Source organism: Poecilia reticulata, linkage group LG7, assembly GCF_000633615.1.
Source record: "Poecilia reticulata strain Guanapo linkage group LG7, Guppy_female_1.0+MT, whole genome shotgun sequence".
NCBI lineage: Eukaryota > Metazoa > Chordata > Actinopteri > Cyprinodontiformes > Poeciliidae > Poecilia > Poecilia reticulata.
In genome coordinates this window covers 29,768,923-29,790,517 of record NC_024337.1, presented here as the reverse complement: position 1 = coordinate 29,790,517, position 21,595 = coordinate 29,768,923, and the positions used below count along the sequence as shown (strand labels likewise).

The window sequence follows — 21,595 nt, the reverse complement described above, 5'->3', positions numbered from 1 at the left end:
TATATTTATTTAGATGTTATGCTAAAAAGTGAAGCACTTCATTTCCTTAAGTATGTCCAGGAACTGAATGGACACAGACAAAAAATAAGAAATAATCATATAAGACAAGAAATATCTGAAAATCAAAAGAACACAGTAAACTCAACTCTTGCTTGCATAATTTAAATCTCATTTCTGGTATGATTGGTGGGCTAAATGGGTTCTTTTTTATCTACTGTTTTATATTTTTGTAAACTGTATGATTTTTTTTTTTTTTTTTTTTTACAGATAAATGGCTTAATTGCACAGTAGAGCAAAGGTAAACTTATGCACAGCACCAGTCTTCTGAAGTCTGTTTCCAGACTTTTCGCTAGTTACTTTATAAAACAAAGATGTGAACTTTTATTAAAAAGAAATGAGTTTGGTGAGGTAAATGAAGCAATTGTAAATGTGCTTATTTTCTATAATAATCAGAAATACATTTATGAACAAAAATAGACAGATATGTTCACGGGCTTGAATGTCTACATTGATCTGCAAGCAAAAACATTCTTGATGTAGCAGTCACCTACACTGTAGTGTTAATATTAAAGCTGGTTTTTATATTTATGTATTGTTAACTCCTGAGAAATCTCTGTGCACACATTAGCGTGTGCGCAGAGATTTGTGTAAATGTACAGTAACTGCTTTGCAAAAATAATTGTGCAATGTGTTAAAATTGATGTATCAGGGTAAACACACGTGAAGTGCTTCTCCTATAACTATTTTAGTGATAACTGGTGCTAGGTTTTGGATTTAATGTATAATTCCTAGTCAAATAAATAATCTTGTTTGTACATGTAAAATAAAAATATGGATTTAAATTCACATGTCAGAAGTTTTTCTGTCAATCCATATGCTCTTGGTGAAGTAACTACATATCTCTTTCATTACCTCCTTTAAAACGGTTAAGTAATCACAAGACACATGTGTTGCTATGACATTTAAATCTGTAACTCTGTGTGAAAAAAAATTGGTTCTTCCTGAGCTATTGTAAACAGAGAGGGCAACATTGTAAACAAGTGGGCCACATTTCCAGCAGCACTTAGTTGGTGCTGATGACAAGACAATTAAAGAAATCCAATATTATTTTAAAGGGAACCCAGAATGTTAATATCTTTTGGCCTTGAGTATTTGTTAGTTCTAAGTCATAAGCAAGTCTTTAAACATTAAAATTAGGGATGTAATGGTACACAAATATCACAGTTTGAAGCATGCACCCAATATAAAGTCAAGATTTACGGCTTGCTTTAATCAAGAGAAACATAAAAAGTAGCTACCATGTGACTGACTGTAGCTTTGTAGATTTTTATTATCATTGAAGGACCACTGATCACAGGATATAGCTTCTACATACTTTGGACGGATTATACAACAATAAAACTATTTGAAAATTGTAAATGTTTATATTTTTTGCTGATGAGAATGAAAAAAAAGGCTTATATCATGACAGTACCAGTGGTTTGTCCCATCTCATTTGCCGTACAGCATTTTGGTCGCACTACAGAACATTACTTAATTCACATAGACATTTTGCATGTGGTCAAGCAAAAAAAAAAAAAAAACCGTATTAGTTCAGTACATGTTTATACTAAATCTTAAGTGCTGTGCATATGGGCAGGCAGGGGAAACAATGTCTTGTAAAATGATACTACACAATATGATCGTACTGTCACCTTCGTGAAATAATGGCTTAAGTTATTTTTTGCCAAAAGTGACTTTGGATAAATAAATACATAAATAAACAAATACATAAATAAACACCAACTCTTTCTTTCCAAAAGATGCTGTAGGTGAAAACATAACTTTTGGCAAATAATGAAGGTGAGGACATGTTGGACAGTTAATAACCCTGTAACTAAAGAGCATTACATCTTGTTATAGCGAGATACAAACACTAATTAAAGTATAGGAATTCATTATTAATTATAATGTATTGGATAATGTTTTTGTTTTTTTCTTTTGTTATGTACTTAATTCTGTCCCTCCACTTTTAACTGAAAAAGCTAAGTTCAGGTGTAGTGAGCTAGCTTAGCAGTTCGATGTGTAGCTTTTAACAGAAATTAAAGCCTGTAGTAAATAAAGAAAATTCAGTAAAAATGTTGCTCTATAACTACAAAAGACTAAATGTTACATTTAGAACACTTTTAATTAAAACTATCCCTTATTAAATTGTTTTTTTTTAAGTTATTTAACAGTGAAATCCCTAACATTCAGAACACCCCCATAAGCTAGCCGCTAGCATGGGTTCGAGCTGTTGGTCACGTGGGTTGTTTCCGGTGCCTGTGTTAGCTGTGCAGCAGCAGTGCTCTTGAACAGATCTTCGTTTTTCACTCGCGGGTAAATCTTCACTTTTTTAAGGTTGCGTCTCAATTCTTGTTTCACTCATCTGGCACAGTTCCCATTTGCCATGCATAGTTGGGCTGTTCCGTATTTTCTCTAAGGGTTTGCTCCGTATCTGCATTCAACATTTCAAGCTATCTCTGAACTACAGCTAAAGTAGCAGCAAGCTCCACATAAAGAGACAGGAGGAATGTCGCGCGGGTAAGTGTGAAAACAGTAGTTTATATTGATATACGCTATTTTAGAGCTAAATATTTAGGTAGCCGCGTTTTCACATACATTGTTATGACTTTTTCGTTTGTTCATTGGGAACTGGAGTAATTGTTGCCTTGTTTTGTCCAGTACCTTGAGTGTTGTGGTTTTCTCCCACCACGGCACGTCCAATGAAAACGGCGGAGCTCTTTTGTGTCACAGTAGAAAGCTGTGTATGTTAAACGCCGTTGTAGTCTTTATAGACGTGGAAAGAACGCTGCTTGCGCTCTACAATCATGTATGCAAATTACATTTAAAAGTCTAAACTAAATTATCCTAAACGCTCAATTTTCTCTCATAAAACTAGTAGCGCTCAGGTTAATTGCAGTAACGGACTTGCGCCGCTTGGGGTGCTCAAGTTTCTCAGCTAACTACTTAACGTCGTTACCAACGTGAGTCTTTCCAGCCGAATAATACAGCAGAGCTGGAACGTAAGTGTTTATCGTTTTTAATTATTATCCACCAGAGGTTTTATTTGATAAATCATGCAGCGTAGTCTTTGTTTGCATTTGTTGTCTTTTCTATCTCGAAGTCGTTTTCCCGAATAGAATCTTTGCTACTTAGCTAATTACTAGCTGCTCGAATACTAGCCGAAATAAGTTGCCAATTTGCTTTGGCAACAAGCTAGCTCATAAAGCTTTACGTTATAAAGCATGACATGTTCCTCACCCACAGCATATTGTTCATTCTAAGACATTTTAGCTTAGACACCATGTTTATTTTATTGATTTTAAATGTTTGCAGAATGGAAGAAGAGGGTGACAGTAAGTCGTCCTTTGTTACTAGTCTGGATAGAGTGGAAAAGAAGAATGACGTTGAGTGTAAGATAAAATGGACCCAAGAAGAAGTAAGTAGAAATATCTTGTTGGTGTAAAGGTCACTTTTATTCTCGACTCTGTGAGATGATGGGTTTTAAATGTGTTCTCTCTGATATGCAGGATGAAAACCTCAAAATCCTTGTCACTAACTTTGGGAAAAAGGACTGGAAAACCATTGCTAGTTTTTTACCAGTATGTGCACTTAAAAGCAAAATCAGAGAGTAAAACAAATATCTTAATGTCAGCCAGGTTTAGTCATGTTGCAAACTCCATAATATTTCCGGATTTTTCCTGACAGGGTCGAACAGAACTGCAGTGCATTCTTCGCTGGAATAAAAATCTGGATCCCGAATTAGTGAAGGGACCTTGGTCTAAAGAGGAAGATGAAAAGGTGGGATAGTGAACAAGAAATTTGTTACAAACTGGAAATATTAATGAGGTTCTTGAGCTTTCACACCAAAAAGATGGATTGGATTTCTTTTCTAAAAACTTGAATAACGTTCATGTTCTTAACCCATGCTTAAAAACCTTCTAAAACACACATTTTAGTTTTGTTTATCAATCCTTTATCAGTTACTGCAGACAGATTCATACTGAAGTCGAATGTAAAAACACAACAGTTATCTTTCTGTCGGGCTTCATTATTTATTTCTTGTGGAAAATTCAAACAGAATCGTGAAACAGGGCAGTAAAAATGCAGATCACTATAATTTGGAATGTGATAGATTTGGTTTTTGCCTTGCAGTCTGTGTACAGAATGTAATTTTATCTACAATTCGATATTTAAAAAAAAAAAACCTGCCCTGATTTAATTTTGCTCCTACTTTCTTTTTGTTCATGTCATGCAGATATTGGAGCTGGTGGATAAGTACGGTACTAAAAACTGGACGACAATTGCCAAGCATCTAAACGGCAGGCAGGGGAAACAGTGTCGTGAACGCTGGGTTAACCATCTCGACCCACTAATTACTAAGGGTATCTGGTCTGCAGAAGAAGACCTCATCATTTACAAAGCCCACTGCATTCTGGGTAACCGGTGGGCTGAGATCTCCAAGCTGCTCCCTGGAAGGTGAGTCAGTTAGTTGACACTAGTTAGCAGCTTCACATTGATGTTGTCATTTAGTTGTCAGCATTAATGTTTGCTTTTTATGAATGCAGGCTCAGAAGCCAATTTATATTTTCAAATATTTACAAACAGATCTGAAAACTCCATCAAGAATCATTTTAACGGCACCATCAGACGCAAAGCTGAGATGGGCTTTTACAAAGGAGTATCTGAAACCATTTCCATTGACATTCAGCATTTTACGGAGGGAGAGGTAAAGCACTTTAAAATCAGCAAATTCGTTTTCATTTCGGCTCATGATAAAAATATTGTTTGTGATGATTGTGAAAAAGCTTCTTAATTCTTCATTTGTGATGTGCGTTGCGCCCTAGGTGGACTTCAAATGTGACGTCGTAATAGATGCTGATCCAGTGACGCCTGAACTTGTGGTAAGCTTTATTTCAAACGCGCCTTTATCTCAAGAGTCATGTAGAAGTACAAGTTCTGTTTAAAGGTTTTGTGTGTTAAAAATACACGTGTTTTACTATTGTCGCTTGTGTGCAGATCAAAACGGGAACAGAGAACTCGGATGTTGGCAAAGTGAAACCAAAGGCAGCCGTTCAAACTCAGCCCACTTCAGCTCCAAGAAGAGACGTGTCCTCCCCCAGGCCCTCTCTGTCCCGCAGTTCCAGCTCCAGCTCCAGTCCCAGCTCTGCTGTCGCTCCTTCAGCCACGCAGGTGAACCAGAAGAAGTTTGTCGAGGCGGCACTGAGGATGATTGCTGAAGACATGCTGCCACTCAGGTGAGTTCACCTGCTGGTGACACAACGTTGGATTAAATCAGATTTATACATTTCTTTGAGGAAAAGAAACATTTTCTGTCTTGTGTCCGTAGTTTCGTTGAAGGCGCAGGCTTCAGGTCGTTAATGGGCACCATCTGCCCTGAATACAACAAACTCTCCCAGCGCATCATCGGCCTTCAGCTCTACGAGGACGTGGAAAGAAACATCAAGCCGCAACTCATCCGGGACCTCAAGCTTTCCCTCGCCAAAGCCAAAAACAGTGAAAGTACCATTCATGTCACCTGTGACCTGTGGGCAGGGGACCAGTCGAAACAAGCGGAGGATCCTATCCTTGTTGTCCAACTCCACTACATTAGCGACTCTTGGCAAATACGTCGTCCAGTCGTCGCCTTCCGCCACCTCAACCACACAAACCTCAGCATGGCGGTGGCCAGCGAGCTCGAGGGCGTTCTGCTGAGCTACGGCATCTTCCCTCGCCACATCGGCTACATCCTTGCCAACCAAGCCAAAGAGATCCTAGCTGGAAATAATTTGTTTTGTGACTACAAGATTGTGTGCTCCTCAAACCGGCGAGAGCCAGATGGCGATGACATCCTGGCGTTTCTGTCAGAGAAGACGTCTGAGTCAGAGGCCCCGTTTTCAAAGCTGCAGATCGGGACCAGGAACACGTGCGTCGTCAGATCTTTGCAGGCCGTGATCCGGGACGCCCTGAAAAACTCCAGAGTGGTGGAGAACCTGCTGTCACAGATCCACAATGTGGTTGCTTTCTTCAGGAGCAGTGCCTGCTGGAGCGAGGTAGGAGAGCTTCAGCAGTAATGTAATGGATTACATTTTTTTAATGTATTTTTTTCTGTATTTAATGCAACTGAAAGCTTAACTGGTACATTCATATTTGGACAATTACACTCAAAGCAGAGCGGAAACAGTTTGATTTAGTAATCAAATAATTGTTAAATGGCCTCTAAAAAGACCACTTACTGTAATTAGCATCAGAGTGGTAATTACACCAAAACTGCATAAAAACATTATTTTGCATTTAGGTTAAAAAGAAATCCCATCTATAAATATGTTCTACCCAAAACTCCTCAGGTGGTACACTTGTACAGGGTGGCCCACGAAAAAGTAGCCCGCCTTCCTGCCAGAGTGGCAGGAACCACTGTATGCTAATAACCCGAAAACTTTACAGCAGTCGAAAGACAATATTCGTAATGCAATTCAGAGCATTGGTGCCCAAAAATATTTATTTAGCGGCACATGCATCCTTTGCTACAAATGATCAAGAGTATGTTATTACATTTTAGGCAATAAATGTTTATTTTTATATTTTAAAAGGAAATTTATTTGTGTATTTGCATCTTTTAATGTATAAAAAAAGGCTCAAGTGGTTAAATGAAAAATCCATAGAATGTGCCAATTTCTTTGATTTGATTAATCAGAACAATTGATTACTAAAGTAATCACTAGCAGCCCTCAGTGAAAGTGGTAGTCATCAGTCAGGAGCTGCATATTCATTTAAAGTGTCTGGAAAGAGCTGTCAAGAGTTCAGAAAAGTCTGATTGTGTTTTTGTTCCCATCAATCCACGAAGCACTCAAACCTTTACGACAGGTAGCTTGAATTTTTGGCAAGTCTTTTATTTTTAGCTCAAACTGTTTTACAAAAGCAAATCTGCTACTTTGCATTATTTTTCCAGCTTTTATTGAAGGAGGGCAACGTGTCGCTATGTCCTTCCTCCACCAACTGTCGCTGGAACTCTATGATGTTATCGCTGCGGCGTATGGTGCATGAGACAACGTGGAGCATCGTCATGACGATCCTGGCCCAGGCCCGCATAGAGTCCACCAACAGCTCGACCGCCCCCCCTCTGATCATGGTGAAGAGGGAGCAGGTGGTTGATATTCTGGGTCTCCTAGAGCCTTTTGAGGAGGCTTTGCAGGTAATCTTTTTGTTTGTTTGTTTGTTTGCACAAGTAGGTATTTGTGAAGTGATGGAAAAGAAAACATGGTTTACTTTTTTGTTTTTGCAAAGTTCTCTCTTGCATCATAACTTTGTACAATAGCAATGTCATGAAACCTTTTCTAACATTTTGAATCTCAGGTAGAAGCATCTGGTAATTATTGACGATTTATTTTTATTGCAAATCCTGCCAGCATTTGTCCAGAGGAGAATGCTCTTTCTTTAAGTCAGATTGGAACCCTGGTTTCCTTCCCAAAGACGCAAAATAAATGAATACATTACTGAAAAATTCATTAAAGAGAAACAGAATTTCACTCATCCATCAAGTCAAACAGGTGGATGTCTGGTAATTTGAGCACAATTCTTCTAGCAACAATATAATAAAGAGTTAATTACCCAGTAATTGTGCTCAACATATTTTGACCATGCCCTTAATGTTTTTGTTTAGTAATATTACCAATCAGGCGACTGCTGAACATAATTGGTTGCTCTGGATTTTTAGCAGTATGGCTGTAAACTTTGTGTTGGCCTAGAACGTAAAATCCAAATGAAGAGCATTGACATTCTTCTCATCCTTGTCAAACTCAGGTTCTTCAAGGAAACGGAGTGACCATGTCTTTCATCATCCCCTCCCTCATTGGCCTGGATAAGACGCTGGAAAGCCGAGTGACCAACTACAATCACTTCTGCAAGGCCCTGCGGACGAGCCTCCATGGATATTTCCAGTCTGTGATTCACCAGAAGGAGATTATACTCGCTACTGTTCTCGACCCCAGAATGAAGCTACAGGTACTAGTTATGTCCAGACAACCAAGCAGATGTTATACAATTTGCTTTTTGGTGGTCTGGGATGATGAAGTTCTTTATAGTAAGAATGTGTGATGTATTAAAAGGTATTCCAGTATTAACTTTAACACAGCAAACTCACACCAACTTCTTCTTCTTCATTGTTTCAGCCATTTTTTGACGACACTGCGAAAACCCAAACAGGGTTCCTAACTCCTCCTTCAAAGTCAGAGGCTCACAGAATCTTAGCATCATTATTAGAAAACAAGACTGCATCAGCACCTGTTCCTGTGGCGGAAACCAAGGAGCAATCTGATAATCGGCCAATGAAGAAGCAAGATGGAGCAGAAGGAAGCCATGCTGACGTTAAAACAGAGCCATCTGCTAGCAGCTCCAGTGAGAACTGCAATGGAGTCGGTGAAAACAACCTCAAGCGCAAGGCCATTTTCAGCTACCTGCAGCCTCCAGCAAAGACTATGAAGATTTCCGAGCTCGACCTGTATTTGTCTGAACCCATGTGTGAAAGCGGCTCCAGTCTTGCGTACTGGAAGTCGGCCTCTCAGTTCCCCCAGCTGCAGGATATTGCTAAGAAGCTGCTGGCTGCTCCCGCCTCCTCCGGGGGCTTCGACCGGCTGTATCCATTGGCAACCTGCATCATTAGGGCCAAGAGGAACCGCCTCCCATCTCACACCACCGAGAGGCTGCTGCTGTACAAGAACTCTATGAAGGTCAGGACGGCCGGTCGGGTCAGTGGAGTTCCTAAACCAGCAAAGATGAAGTGATGCTTGGTCAGATGTTTTAACACCAAAAACCACCAAAGTTGCCACATTGCAATAAGCAGACATCAAATGTGCTTGAATTCTGCAGATGTGTTCAGTTACTGTAAAGTTATTATCAATGAAATGGTAATAGTTTATTTTTTTGTTGCAAGTATTCATTGTTCAGGTCTGTATGTAGTTTTGGTGCAGATAGAATACTTTTCAGTGGCACCATTTATAGCTGACAGAAATATGATTTTAGATTTTCAACCTGAGAATATGCAGACTAGAAACCACCGTAAGAACCAGATTCAGTTTAGATGAAATTGTTTCTGTTCTTTAGAAAACAAAAGGGAAACATGTTGCTGCTCTTTTTGAATGCGACAGACAAACAGCAGTAACTGTGTTGCAATATTAAATAAAGAGACATGGATGGATGTAATAAAATACATGTATTGGGCCTGGAAGAACTTTTAAAAAAAAATATATGCATTACTGTTTCATATTTTCATGTTTACATGTTTGGCTTTTCAAGGCCTTACACTTCCCTGCCTTCATTTATAAAATGTTGATGTAGCCTGTTTGCAAAATCCAGATAGTGTGTTTGTATTAAATGTGTGCAAGCCTTTGTAAATCAGTCTGGGAAATGTTAGAATTTTATTGTTTATAGTTTTTATATTAAGTCAAGCGGTCATTCAAGCTGACTTGTGTTAGCAAATTTAATGACATTTAATCGTTTAGAGTAAACAAGCAGCAAAGTGACCTTGTCTCTTTGCTGCTTGTGAGAATGTATTTGTAGGAAATAAAGCAATGTTAAACCAAATTTTCTGTTTGATAACTTTTACTGTATAAAAACTTCAGTTCCCTTAAAACTACAGCATGTAACTTTTATAAACAGATATTTTTGTACATATGTTTTAAACTGTTGCCGCAGTGACAGTCTGGAATAAGAAATATGAAAAAAATTGGGGCTGCACAGTGGTGCAATTGGTAGAGCTGTTGCCTTGCAGCAAGAAGGTTCAGGGTTCGATTCCCAGCCCAGCCGGGTCTTTGCATGGAGTTTGCATGTTCTCCCTGTGCATGTGTAGGTTCTCTCCGGGTACTCTGGTTTCCTGCCACAGTCCAAAAACATGACTGTTAGGTTAATTGGTCTGTCTAAATTAGTTAGTAGCTCAAGGAGATTATTTTTTTCACAGATTATCTGTTTTATATGTCATAAAACGGTGACTGTTTTAACAAATGTATGTTTTTTTTTTTTTTTTTTTTTACAAAAGTTAACACTGCAGCTTTAAATCAACTTTTCTTCATCTGCCATCTGTGATTGGCTGTGCGTGGCGTGACGTCGCATAGAAACAATGCGTCACATTTTACTTCCGGAGTCAGGATCCTTCCCCTCGCGTGGTGAAAACATGGAGGAGCTCGCTGCGAGCCCATGAGCAAAATAAACCAGTTTTCTCCTAATATCAGCGGCATAGAAGCAAAGAGGAAGGAACGACCAGGCCATCGATGTCAACAGGTTTCTAAAAGAAAGAATAAGCAGCAGCTTGTTACAAGGTTCTCAAAGTGGTGCAGCGTGTTGGTAAGTGAGGACCTTCCACCGTCATGGCTCTGTACGCGACCGCCGCAGAGATCCTAGAGAAAGCCGAGCGGAAGCGGGGCGCCCTGAAGACTCTGGTTTACGACAGCAAGTTTCCGAACATCAAGCAGCTCTTCGCGCTGGTTTGCGAGACGCAGAAGTTTTCCTCCGTCCTGCAGGAGATCATCGAGGCCACCAAGCTGCTGAAGCTCACCAAGCTGAAGATGCCCATGGCCAAGGTGCTGCTGTACGACCTGCTGATTGGCCAGGGCCTGAAGTGCGGCGGCGCCTGGAAGGCCAATATGATGAAGCACCGGCCCCGCCTGCAGGCGGAGCTGGCCCGCATGAAGGTGAGGAGGAAGGTCAGCAGGAACGAAGACCTCCTCCCTGCTGGGTCCCCCGCGGACCAGCTGCCCAGGTATGTGCGAGTGAACACACTGAAGACCACCGTGGGGGATGCTGTGGACTACCTGAAGAGGGAGGGCTTCTCCTACCTGGGTCAGGCTGTGAGGCTGGATAACTTAACCCTGAAGAATAAGGAGTTTGTGTTGGACATGCACCTCCCAGAGGTCCTGGCATTCCCCCCTAACACAGACTTCCATGACCACTTCCTGTACAAAGCAGGTCACATCATCCTGCAGGACAAAGCCAGCTGCCTCCCAGCGCATCTGCTCCACCCCCCGGCGGGCAGCCAGGTCATCGACGCCTGTGCTGCCCCCGGCAACAAAACCAGCCACCTGGCAGCCATCATGAAGAACAGAGGAAGGCTGTTTGCCTTTGACCTGGACGGGAAGCGGTTGAGCACCATGTCCACTCTGCTGCTCAGAGCGGGGGTCAGCTGTCACCAGCTGGCCAATCGGGACTTCCTGACGGTGGACCCCGATGATCCACAGTATAAAGACGTCGAGTACATCCTGCTGGATCCATCCTGCAGCGGTTCAGGTACCCAGATGTCTCTGTGTAGAAGCGATTATGTGGCGAGATCCTAACTTGACTGACGCAAACCAAAACGTTTCTCTGTGGTGTCCAGGTATGGTGTGTCTGCGGGACGGATCTCCTGCCGACCAGGAGGAGGAAAAGGCTCGCCTGGCGGCGCTGGCCTCCTTCCAGCTGCGCTGCCTGAATCACAGCCTCAGGTTCCCCCGCCTGAAGCGCCTGGTCTACTCCACCTGCTCCATCCACAGCCAGGAGAACGAGGAAGTCGTCGCCGCCTGTCTGCAGCAGAACCCCAACTTCAGGTATATTCACCCTCTTCTCGAGCGGCCGTCTCCATCCACACCTTTTTAATGGGCTTTTCTTTTCACAACATCGCTTACTTTGAATTGACATTTTTCCTTTAATTCATGTGCCTTCTTTGTTAAAAGTCCTCAAGGTTTAAAAGAGAGAGTTGGATTAACTGATTAAAAGTTGGACGTGAAATGTTTTTTAATGAAAGATTTTCTTTACAGAGTTTGAAGCTAAAGCGTGACCCGAGGAGTTCTTAGTAGAACATATTTCTTTTCTATCTTAAATGCAAAATGTATATATTTTTAAAACAGTTTTGACTTAACTACTGTTATGATTGTTTTTTTTTTTCAGCATATGGCCTTTTTTAAGAGTCTGCATACTCCAGTTAACGATTACTTGATCAGTCAGCGATTATTTCAATAATCAGTTCATCTCAATTCCAATGAATCGTTTCAGCCGTATTGGCCTCCATTTGTTATTAAGCATTTGCATAAGCAGAGGATACACCAAAGTCCGATTCCGAATAATGTTTATTGTGGGATTAATTTGATTACTTTTTCTTTTTTACAGTAACTTCCTCTAGAGAGGGTGATTGCAACAACGAGCCTTAGGCTGCTGTTTAAATCACATAGGAGACTCGCACAGAAACGAATACAGTTATTCCTGGATCTGGTACTCTGATACCATCCTACACAGAATCGGGTATTTTGTGCAACCGAATAGGATTTGGGGCTAAATCTTACAAAACAGCTTTTGTGTTTTCTCTCCAGGTTGGTGCCGCTGCTGGCTCAGTGGCCTGAACGAGGACTGGAGCCGCTCTCGCAGTGTTTACGGGCCAGTACCACCAGGACTCTCACACATGGCTTTTTTGTGGCCCTGCTGGAAAAAGTTAGTGATGGTAGGGGCATAAAGAAGAAATCTGCAGTTCCACTAAGGTGAATATTGCGCATTATTTAACGCTTTTAAGAAAGTTTTTTTTTAATTAGTCTTTGAGGAAAAATGTGTTTTTCTTCATAACTTTCCTTTCATTAATCTGGTAATAGCCACAAATGAATAGTGGAAAATTATCACAAATCTGTTTCTCTATATATTTATTTGTGTTGATGAAACAAAATAAGCCATATGTGGTTATCACGTGTTACAAGAGTGATCATAAGCCGCTGCATTCATTTCTTGGTATCAAAATTGTACGATCTGATGTTCTTCCTGTCACAGTGAGGCCGAGCGTGTTCCTCCTGCTCCCTCTTCCGATGCAAAAATACCTGAAGCTACAGAGGAAAACTCTGACGGCTCGGATGCAGAGGAGATCCTGACATCTGCAGTGGGAGAAATTAACGATTCATCCAACAAGAAAAGGAAGAGAAAAAGAAAAAGGAAGAAGAAGAAGAAAGCAACCAAGGCAGAATGACATTTGAAATAAATTTTGTGTAAATGTGAAGTAAAGATAATTTCTTACTCAAGTTATCGCTCTTTGACTCGTTATTTAATGCTTTAAAATGTTTGTTTTATTAATGTTTTGAAGGGCTTTAGATATGTTTAATTTTGTCCAGTAGGGGATAGCAGCCAGATTTCCAGCAAAAGGGCGCCACCTAGTGGTTAACAGAGCCGTATGTTTTGTAACGCTTACTCAAAGTCTTTTGTAATATATAAATGAACATTGAGGTTCTCGTACATGAGCAGTGAGATTTACTGGGTGTAGCAAGACTTCAAGAGCATATAATGTAAGTAACATACTATCAGTTAAAGTCATTTAACGTCGCTGCAATGGAAATTCGGTTTAATTGTGTTTCTTGTTTTTATTCTTACCGCGGTGAGAAGTTAAAACCTGTCCCGACAACAGCATGTCCTCCTCGGTTCCCAAAGTGAGGTTGGCCGGAGGTCTGGAGATCTGCCGAGTCCTGAACGGGATGTGGCAGGTGTCCGGAGCTCACGGAACCGTGAGCAAAACCAAAGCAGGTAAACGCAGCATTTAATAATGTTCAGCTTACATTGTTTTTATTTTTTTTTTTGAGAAGTTGAGGAATGCGGTATGAAAATTAGCTGCGCACATACATCAGGTCTTAAGGTAAAAGAGAGTAAGGGTGCCGTTAAGGGCGAGTGGTTTTCGATCAGTTCTGAGATGCCTGAAGGGTATTTGGTGTCATTTGATTTATCTCCAGCAATCTACATTAAAACAAATATGTAGACTATACGTTTTTTAAAAGGAAATTTAAATGGAGTGTTTAGTGTTGTAACGTTACAGAAAGGCAGAAAATTTTATTTTGTGTATTTCTTAAACATTGGCAGTAAAATCAATAAATTCTTTCATGAATGCATCTTCTTGTTGGCATAATTGGACTAAACAGAAATTATGTGAACAAAAAATGTCTGAATACTTGAACGTAAACAGCATTTAAAGGATGTTGTGTGATCTCAGCAGCCAGAAAAATGGAGATATTATTTTGAGAAAGTTTGACTTGCTTTCAGGTGACACGTATTTTCACATTCTTATATGGCATAAATTAAGTAAACATTTCTTCTTGACCTGTGAAACATGAACCTCGAGAAGAATTAAACAAGAATTCTGGGCCACCTTTCAAGTAAAAATGAATTATCCAGTTAGTTTTTTAATTGCTAGAACAGATTTAAGACACACTTTGATTTGAAAGAGCTCCAAAAATCTTTAGTAAAGTTTGGTAAAGCTTATTTTGAAATCCGATTTTAGCAGTAACTGTGTTTTTTGAGACTCAAAGTGACAGCAAAGCCATGCTCAGGTGTTGTTGATGAATTTGATCACATTTGAGCAGCAACATGCTCTGTGCTTATCTCTGAAGGACACATGGCTGTGATGGTAACTGTCTGTTTCTGCCCTCCCTCCTCCAGTTGAGGCCATGCAGGCCTATGTGGACGCTGGACTGACCACGTTCGACATGGCAGACATTTATGGGCCGGCTGAAGAGATTTATGGACTGTTCAATAACCAGGTGGACACAGACGCTTCAAATCACTTCAGTATAATTTCACCAGTTTTCTCCCTTTAATAGATAAATAAATATGTATAGAGTAATCTCATCATAAGTAAAATGTACAGACCCCTAACTGAGATGTTTATGCAGGTTTTAAACGTTTTAATTAATCAAAGAGTTACCAAATGGAAGTGTAAAAGGCTCCTACTTTTGCTTTGGTCCACTTTTTAGCATAAAGATAAGTCCTGATCCTGCAGAATGAAGCCGTTTCCCTTCGATGTGTGTATTCCCAGAAACGTTTTCCTGCTACAGTCTGCAGTTAGCATTACTAAAATATGGATTTATGGTGGGAATTTCTGTGGAAGATCTGTGTTAGATTTTCAAACTTTGTCTTTTGAACACGGGCGAGAAAGTATTTGATCCTCTAATAATTTTGTAACTGCTCACTATCAAAGAAACAGTCGCTCAACGTAAAGTGACCATAAGTGACCCCTAACCTGGAGCATGGTCATGGTGAATGTGATTGATGAGCCTACAGCTATTCAGAAGAAATTTGTCAACATTTATATTCCTCTTTTGGGATGATTTTAAATATGTCAAGAGTTTGTCAGGATCAGATTAGCTAAAAGGTTATAAATGGATTAAAATTAATTGACATACAAGATCGATTGTAATTTTAAGTTTCTTCTTCTGATCTCCAGCTGAAATCCTCAGGAAGTGCAGCTCCAGCTCTGCAGGGTCTAACGAAATTTGTCCCCCGACCAGGACCGATGGACCGCAGGGTGAGCCGTCTGTGTTGTTTTGGACTGTGATGCAGGTGTTATCCACCAGGGGGCAGTGTAACTCTTTTAAAAAACCTTTGTAATCTGCCTATTTTACAATTTCGAAAATGTACCGTCCAAAGCACAGCATCAACATGGGGTACAGACTCACCCATATAGGTTTCAACCCCATATACATTCTGTAGTCATGATTTTTTAACTTTTTCACATTACAATACCATATTTTATGTAATTAGGATTAAATGGCAGACCAACATAAAGTTGTGGGTAATTATGAGGTAGACGACACATTATATACGGATTATCACACTTTGAAAACAAATATTTTTAAAGGGTGGAGTGCATTTGCACTACACTCCAGAATCACTGTAGTTACACATTGATTGGTTCATTGTTACAGCTAAATATTCAGTTGTCCTGCTCTGTTTGCAGGTGGTGGAGAAGGCGCTGCAGCGCTCCATGAGCCGCATGCAGGTGGACGCCCTGGACTGTGTTCAGTTTCACTGGTGGGACTACAAAGACAAGCGATACCTGGATGCTCTGGGACACCTGTCTGACCTGCAGCAGGAGGGAGTCATACGTATGAGAGCTCTCATTCTCCCTATATGATAAATTAATAATGATGGCACAAGTGTTGTTTTTAACCGAGCTGGCTGAAAAGCAGAATTTTGAAAATAAAAATGTATGTTTTATTGGTAAAATTTCAGCTTTTTTTTTTTTTTTAGCAAAAAGTAAATATTCTCTTTTTATAAGTTTCATGTCCTCACGTCGAATCGTGTTTCCTCTTTATTTTCTAGGGGAGCTTGCCCTCACTAACTTTGACACACAGAGACTGGAGGAGATCACTCAGAAAGGCATCTGCATCTCCAGCAACCAGGTACCACACTGGCCTGCATATTTTCTTCTTCTCCTTCCTCTCCTGCGTTCACGTCTCTGCTGCTGTCGCCTGCAGGTTCAGTACTCTCTGATCGACCAGCGACCTGCAGCCAGGATGGAGCAGTTCTGCGTGGCCAACAACATAAAGCTCCTCACGTATGGAACGCTGGGTGAGGCACAACTTACAGGATGTAAATTATTTAAAAACAGAGCCAATGGTAAAATGGTGGTTTTCCAAAATGGAGTCGGTCCTCTGTCGCTGCTTCGTATGTCGACCTGCCTCCACCTCCTCATTATACTCAACACACTCGGTTGTCTCCATTTCCTCCTCCCTCTTCAGCCGGCGGCCTGCTCTCTGAGCGTTATTCGGGGAAGGCGGAGCCCAGCTCACGGGCGGAGCTCAACACTGCCTCCCTCTCCAAGTACAAGAACATGATTGACTCCTGGGGCGGATGGACTCTCTTCCAGGACCTCCTCGTTGCCTTGGAGACAGTGGCCAAGAGGCACGGCTGCTCAGTGGCCAGCGTGGCCACACGGTACGTGCTGGACCGCCCAGCCGTGGGCGGTGTCATTGTCGGGTGTCGGTTTGGCGTCGCCGGGGCGGGGCAGCACATCGGCGACAGCCTGCGCAGCTGCAGCCCTGAGCTGCAGCTGACGGCAGATGATCACGCAGCCATAGAGGGCGTCACGCGGCGCGCCGCCGACCTGATGGCGCTCATAGGAGACTGTGGGGATGAGTACAGGAGATGAGGGGGGGGAGGGGCGGGATGACAGATCCAGTCAGGAAATCCAGTGAGGAAGAGGAGGAGAAAAGAATAAAAAACAAAAACTTCTCAGGGAATAAATTTGTTGAATCTGTTTAAAAGTACCACTATTTACTTGCTTTGCAATATTTAAATTTCACCATAATATTTTGCTTTTCCTTCTTCAAGACTTTCCTTATTTCAAAGCAGTGTTTTCCATGTTTTATTTTTCTTTGCTCCTCATGCAATTTTTTATAATCTCTTTGCCAATATTTTATGTACAGCACTATGAACCCAAGTTTCTAGGGATACTAAATAATAAAATGGTTTTCCATTTGCTTTTTTTGATGTCTGCATAATGTAAATGTTTTTAAAAGCTTCTTTTAGTTACACCCTCACAAACAAAAATCCAGCATTAAACGTTCTGTGTGAAAGTCGTCTTTTTTTTTTTTTTGTTTTACATTTTAAGAATTTTATTGTCCCTTTATACTACATTGATCATGACAAAAATTGCTCTCATAAGAAATGTCCAAATGTGTTTGTTAATGGTGTATAATAAAGAAATATTTTATTCCAAGCATGAAAATTTTTTTTTAAAATCTCTAGGGACCTACGACTGTACCAGTATAATAATGTTTACTTTATGGACTCAGACCATCACTGCCAAGTTTGATCGATATTAGTGGTCGCTTTCTGGTATCCTGCTGCCTTTTTTACAGATGTAACGCACTGACTAAAATAATCCACATTTATATTTTTAAATAATATTTTGCCAGAAATTTTAGGAATCACTTGTACTTTGTTCTCTATAGATTTAGACGTTCCTGACTGTGATGAAGTGGATTTTGTGATTAAAAGCTTTTCAAGTTCATAAAGCACAAAAACTGAAGTGCTAGGATACAGTGTCATGTTTTAATGTGATGGGTTTATGTGCCCAATATGTATTTTAGACGCAAGAAAATTTGACAGCAGGATCATCGTGTGTGTGTGTGTTCTGCATCGATAGAGAGGATTCAGACTGACAGATGCTTAGATGGGAGTCGGACTGAAACACCCAGCAGGTGCAGACGGTGCCGCAGAAGTCCACGTGTGTGTGGACCCTTACATCCACGCACGCGATCTGTCAGACCGCTTTATTTCTTTTGCTCCCACACCCACAGCTGACACTGCAGACAACACACCCCTCCCCGCTAAGCTGTAGGAGCAGAGGTCAAAGGTTATCCTGGACATCACATCTCCTGAGATCCTCTCTCGCCGTCTGGAGTTGAGAGCAGAAAGACTCTAAGGTACAACGACAACAAATGTCATCACGGGCTTATTTCAGCTGAAATGTTTGCATTTTCAAAGTATAAGATTTTTTTTTTTTGTTTTTGGCAAATTTAGGGAATCTAGTTCCTCTCAGATCTTCTATGATCCATATTGAAGAAGGTGGGACATCAGGTTAGCAGTACAAATGATGTTCTGCAGTTCTCTGTCTGCAACAGAAGTTTGAAAGATTTTCAACGTCTCTGTAGGAGATTGTTTTTGAATACTTTAAGCTAATCCTAATATTTTGCTGTATAAATAAACTGTAAAGCAATTTGGCAGACATTATTCGTTTTTTTACGGGCTTATATGGAGCCAGACCAGGAGAAGTACTTTATATACACTCTGATATAAAGTAGAGTAGTACTTTACTGTATTAAAGTATGCTCCCGCATTTGACACACGTCTTATTTTTGGATGCACAGGTACCGGCTACAGCCTGCGTAAATCTTTTAGCAAGCTTTTGAATTATGAACTAGCATTAAATATAGAGGAAACACAGCAACTCTGAGCTTTTATGATCTGGCAGATATCAGCCAGTCAGCAGGCCTCTGAACAGACCATATAAGGTGTGGCACAAAACAAGTGCATAAAAATACTTTGATAACTTTTTACAGCCTTCAGGACTCAAAGATAAAAAAAAAAACTCAACAAATTCTTCAGGTATTATTTTGTTTCTTTTCCAAGGCATTTATATGTTTTTTTGTGAAACATTATTCCAGAACAGCTTTTGCCAAAAATAATTATACCTCCTCAGATGGTGACGCAAATAGTGGCCGCTTCTGCTTTTGCTTTGTTGGCGTCTTCCTGCATCTTTACATCTTGACCAGATGTTTATTTTTCAGCTTCATCATTTAGTAACAGCAAAAGGTGTGAGAACAAAATTAAGTATATTTTGAGAGTAAATCAGACGTTTCAGGCACATCCTGCCTCTTTCACTACATTCAGATTTAAGTAATCCCAAAAAGCAAAAAAAAAAAAAAAAATCAGAACATGAGGATTTTAAAACATTAAAACCAGGGTTTTAATTAGCTCTTCCTAATTACCTGTATTATGAAATAAAACGGATAAATACATTCTTCATTGAAACGGTTAGGGTTGGCAAACCTCACTCGTTTTCCTTTTCTTTGAAAGAAAGCCGACACCAGACAGACGGAGTGTGAAGAAACCATCCCTTTATTTGTGTGAAGCAGTCCAAACCAAAGTCAGAGTCGAAAGAGTTAAAAACGGTCAGTACTCAAAACAGACCAAGCCCGAGGTTTCCTCCACCCGGCTGTGGGGTGAGATCCACACCGAGCCCGAGACGTGAGAGAGGCTCCACATACATGACATACGGTATAAAAATACACGACTCCAAACTACGTTTACTGCTTTTTAACCGAAACACTACAGCAGCATCAGCACTTTCAATGTAGAGGTAGAAGGGGAACTACGGGGTGAAGGAGTGAATATCTGTGAGTTAAGAGGAGGAGGAATATTTAACTCCGACTGATGGGGGGTAAAAATCTGCAGCGGACCACATTACCGACAAAAATCTTCTGTTTGCTCTTTAGAGAGTGAGAGAGACCCGGACGGGCCACACCGTCTTTCTTTCTTTCTGTGAGGGTTTTATTGGTTGTTTCCATGGTGATCACAGGTTAAATAGTGTCAGTTACCATGTCGCTCCTCGGGACGTCCTTACTTGGCGTTGGCAGAGCTGCTGAGCGTCTTGCGCACCGCCTGGGCGATGGCGTCGCGGTCGATGCCGAAGAGGCGCAGCAGCTCGTGGGGTTTGCCGCTGCGGGGCACCTGGGAGACCGCCAGGCGGTGAACGGTGAATCCGGGTTCGTTCACCACAGCCGAGCACACGGCCTCGCCGAGCCCACCTGAACGCAGAGCAGAGCCAGTTGAAAGTGACGGCTCGCCTAAAATCGCTTTCTCTGCGCTCCAGTCGGCCAACAAATCCTTCTGAATTCAACTCAACTTCTCTGTTGGAGCGACGAGATGCAGAGTGACAGGCGTGACACCGGCCTCCTGTGACGTTTTCACTCTTGTTCTCACACTTTTAAGGTTAATGAAGGGCGTGAGCTCAAAGCAAAATAAATAAAACTGGTTTGACTTCTTGTATTTATTGTCCCTGTTCAGAGATATTATTAATACTTGGGGGGGGGGGGGGGGGAAAGTTAATGGACTTCAAAAGAGGCAACATCTTCAGCCTGACAGGCAACATTATTTCCAGCTGAACACATAACAGCCTGGTTACAGTGGCTTGAAAAACGTTGAATTTTTTCACATTTTGTGATTACAACCACAGACGTTCATGTATTTTATTGTGATATCATGTGACAGACCAATACAGTGCAGTGGAATAACTGTGACGTAAAAGGAGCATGCATAATTTTAAAATTTTTTCCAAAGATAAAAATCTGAATAGTGTGGTGTGCCCATGGATTCACCTCACTCATTCTATTATGACACAAAATTGACACAAAATAAAGAAAAAGATGTGAAAACTCCTAAACCTGATTTAAGTAAAAAAACAAAAAAACAAACACAAATAACATCTTAAGGAGCACAGCTCAGTTTGTGTTATGGGAGAATAACAAAACTTTAAAATCTTAGTACTGAGTCAGGGGTGCTAATCTCAAAGCCGTGACATACTTTTTAGATCTTTGTTTAAAATAAAAAATCTAAATTGTGTATCATTTCCCCCCCCATTTCTCAATTATCTGGTATTTTGTGTTGGTCAATCACAAAAAATGCTAAAAACACCTGCAAAGGTTTGTGGTAGAAAAGTCGATTTTGTGTGTAGCTTTGCAAAACGCTGCATGCATGTTTCTGCTCGCCATTCATTAGCAACAAAACAGGTAAAACAAATGACAGGAACCACAGTTTAATCAAGATAACCTAAAGTGTATACAATGAAGACAACAAAATGAGACTGGAAGGGAAGCAGTTTCTCAAAGCTTGTATCTGTCGGGCTGCAGCTGTTATCTAGGGCAGCAGGAGCCCAAAGGCCAGAGTTGAAATTAAGACGCAGTGACAGCCCAGTTTTCTCAGCTCATCCTACCACTCTGCAAGAATAAACCGTGTACAACAACTACCTCCTTCATTCTCTTCTCTATTTTCAGTTTGTTTTCTGCAAAACCACAAAGGTTATAGCAAATAACACAAAGACCCAGAGAGGAATACCTCCTCTGACCTGAACTGACCACGATGGAGACAGAAACACAAAGTCACTGTATCTATGCAGAGGCGTTCACTGTTTTTGTACTTTACTCAAAAGTGCATGTTAAGTTAAAACAGCGATTGATGTATTTGAGTGCATTACCATCTCCACCCAACTGGCACACGCCTCACAGAAAATCAAGCGCACCCATCTCTC

The 21,595-nt window shown here is 40.9% G+C and overlaps 4 protein-coding genes across 6 annotated transcripts in view; 3 read left to right on the top strand and 1 right to left on the bottom strand.

The window, feature by feature from the left end:
- The first annotated feature begins 2,278 nt into the window (after positions 1-2,278).
- mybl2a (v-myb avian myeloblastosis viral oncogene homolog-like 2a) lies at positions 2,279-9,565 on the top strand. Of its 2 annotated transcripts, none has more exons than XM_008414849.2 (12): positions 2,279-2,562; positions 3,358-3,460; positions 3,552-3,623; positions 3,730-3,822; positions 4,280-4,500; positions 4,630-4,750; positions 4,869-4,925; positions 5,041-5,279; positions 5,372-6,074; positions 6,971-7,213; positions 7,822-8,022; positions 8,190-9,565. In XM_008414849.2, the coding sequence occupies exons 1-12, from the start codon at positions 2,552-2,554 to the stop codon at positions 8,799-8,801; spliced, it is 2,676 nt and encodes an 891-aa protein (XP_008413071.1). In that variant the 5' UTR covers positions 2,279-2,551; the 3' UTR covers positions 8,802-9,565. The 2 variants fall into 2 exon arrangements, with proteins under 2 accessions (XP_008413071.1, XP_008413072.1); XM_008414850.2 differs by lacking the exon at positions 2,279-2,562 and adding an exon at positions 2,611-3,044.
- Positions 9,566-10,133: 568 nt separating this feature from the next.
- nsun5 (NOP2/Sun RNA methyltransferase 5) lies at positions 10,134-13,040 on the top strand. Its single transcript, XM_008414848.2, has 4 exons — positions 10,134-11,295; positions 11,384-11,591; positions 12,351-12,515; positions 12,796-13,040. The coding sequence occupies exons 1-4, from the start codon at positions 10,380-10,382 to the stop codon at positions 12,986-12,988; spliced, it is 1,482 nt and encodes a 493-aa protein (XP_008413070.1). The 5' UTR covers positions 10,134-10,379; the 3' UTR covers positions 12,989-13,040.
- A 158-nt stretch (positions 13,041-13,198) lies between these two features.
- LOC103468020 (uncharacterized oxidoreductase At1g06690, chloroplastic-like) lies at positions 13,199-17,503 on the top strand. Of its 2 annotated transcripts, none has more exons than XM_008414845.2 (8): positions 13,199-13,301; positions 13,399-13,536; positions 14,443-14,543; positions 15,227-15,307; positions 15,740-15,887; positions 16,105-16,184; positions 16,260-16,353; positions 16,524-17,503. In XM_008414845.2, the coding sequence occupies exons 2-8, from the start codon at positions 13,422-13,424 to the stop codon at positions 16,931-16,933; spliced, it is 1,029 nt and encodes a 342-aa protein (XP_008413067.1). In that variant the 5' UTR covers positions 13,199-13,301; positions 13,399-13,421; the 3' UTR covers positions 16,934-17,503. The 2 variants fall into 2 exon arrangements, with proteins under 2 accessions (XP_008413067.1, XP_008413069.1); XM_008414847.2 differs by having other exon boundaries at positions 13,201-13,301; positions 13,396-13,536.
- A 1,883-nt stretch (positions 17,504-19,386) lies between these two features.
- The window catches only part of LOC103468019 (transketolase), an 18,281-nt gene continuing 16,072 nt past the window's right edge, over positions 19,387-21,595 (bottom strand). Inside the window, exon 14 of the mRNA XM_008414844.2 lies at positions 19,387-20,096. Coding sequence (XP_008413066.1) covers positions 19,909-20,096 — 188 coding nt within the window. The 3' untranslated portion in view covers positions 19,387-19,908. The remainder of the gene's footprint in view (positions 20,097-21,595) is intronic.

Coding starts and splice junctions, on each gene's coding strand:
- mybl2a (XM_008414849.2), top strand. Junction 3,823..4,279: donor CTAAAGAGGAAGATGAAAAG/GTGGGATAGTGA, acceptor CATGTCATGCAG/ATATTGGAGCTGGTGGATAA. Junction 4,926..5,040: donor CAGTGACGCCTGAACTTGTG/GTAAGCTTTATT, acceptor GCTTGTGTGCAG/ATCAAAACGGGAACAGAGAA.
- LOC103468020 (XM_008414845.2), top strand. CDS start 13,422: ATGTCCTCCTCGGTTCCCAAAGTGAGGTTGGCCGGAGGTCTGGAGATC. Junction 13,537..14,442: donor CGTGAGCAAAACCAAAGCAG/GTAAACGCAGCA, acceptor TCCCTCCTCCAG/TTGAGGCCATGCAGGCCTAT. Junction 14,544..15,226: donor ATGGACTGTTCAATAACCAG/GTGGACACAGAC, acceptor TCTGATCTCCAG/CTGAAATCCTCAGGAAGTGC.
- nsun5 (XM_008414848.2), top strand. CDS start 10,380: ATGGCTCTGTACGCGACCGCCGCAGAGATCCTAGAGAAAGCCGAGCGG. Junction 11,296..11,383: donor TCCATCCTGCAGCGGTTCAG/GTACCCAGATGT, acceptor TGTGGTGTCCAG/GTATGGTGTGTCTGCGGGAC. Junction 12,516..12,795: donor AAATCTGCAGTTCCACTAAG/GTGAATATTGCG, acceptor TTCCTGTCACAG/TGAGGCCGAGCGTGTTCCTC.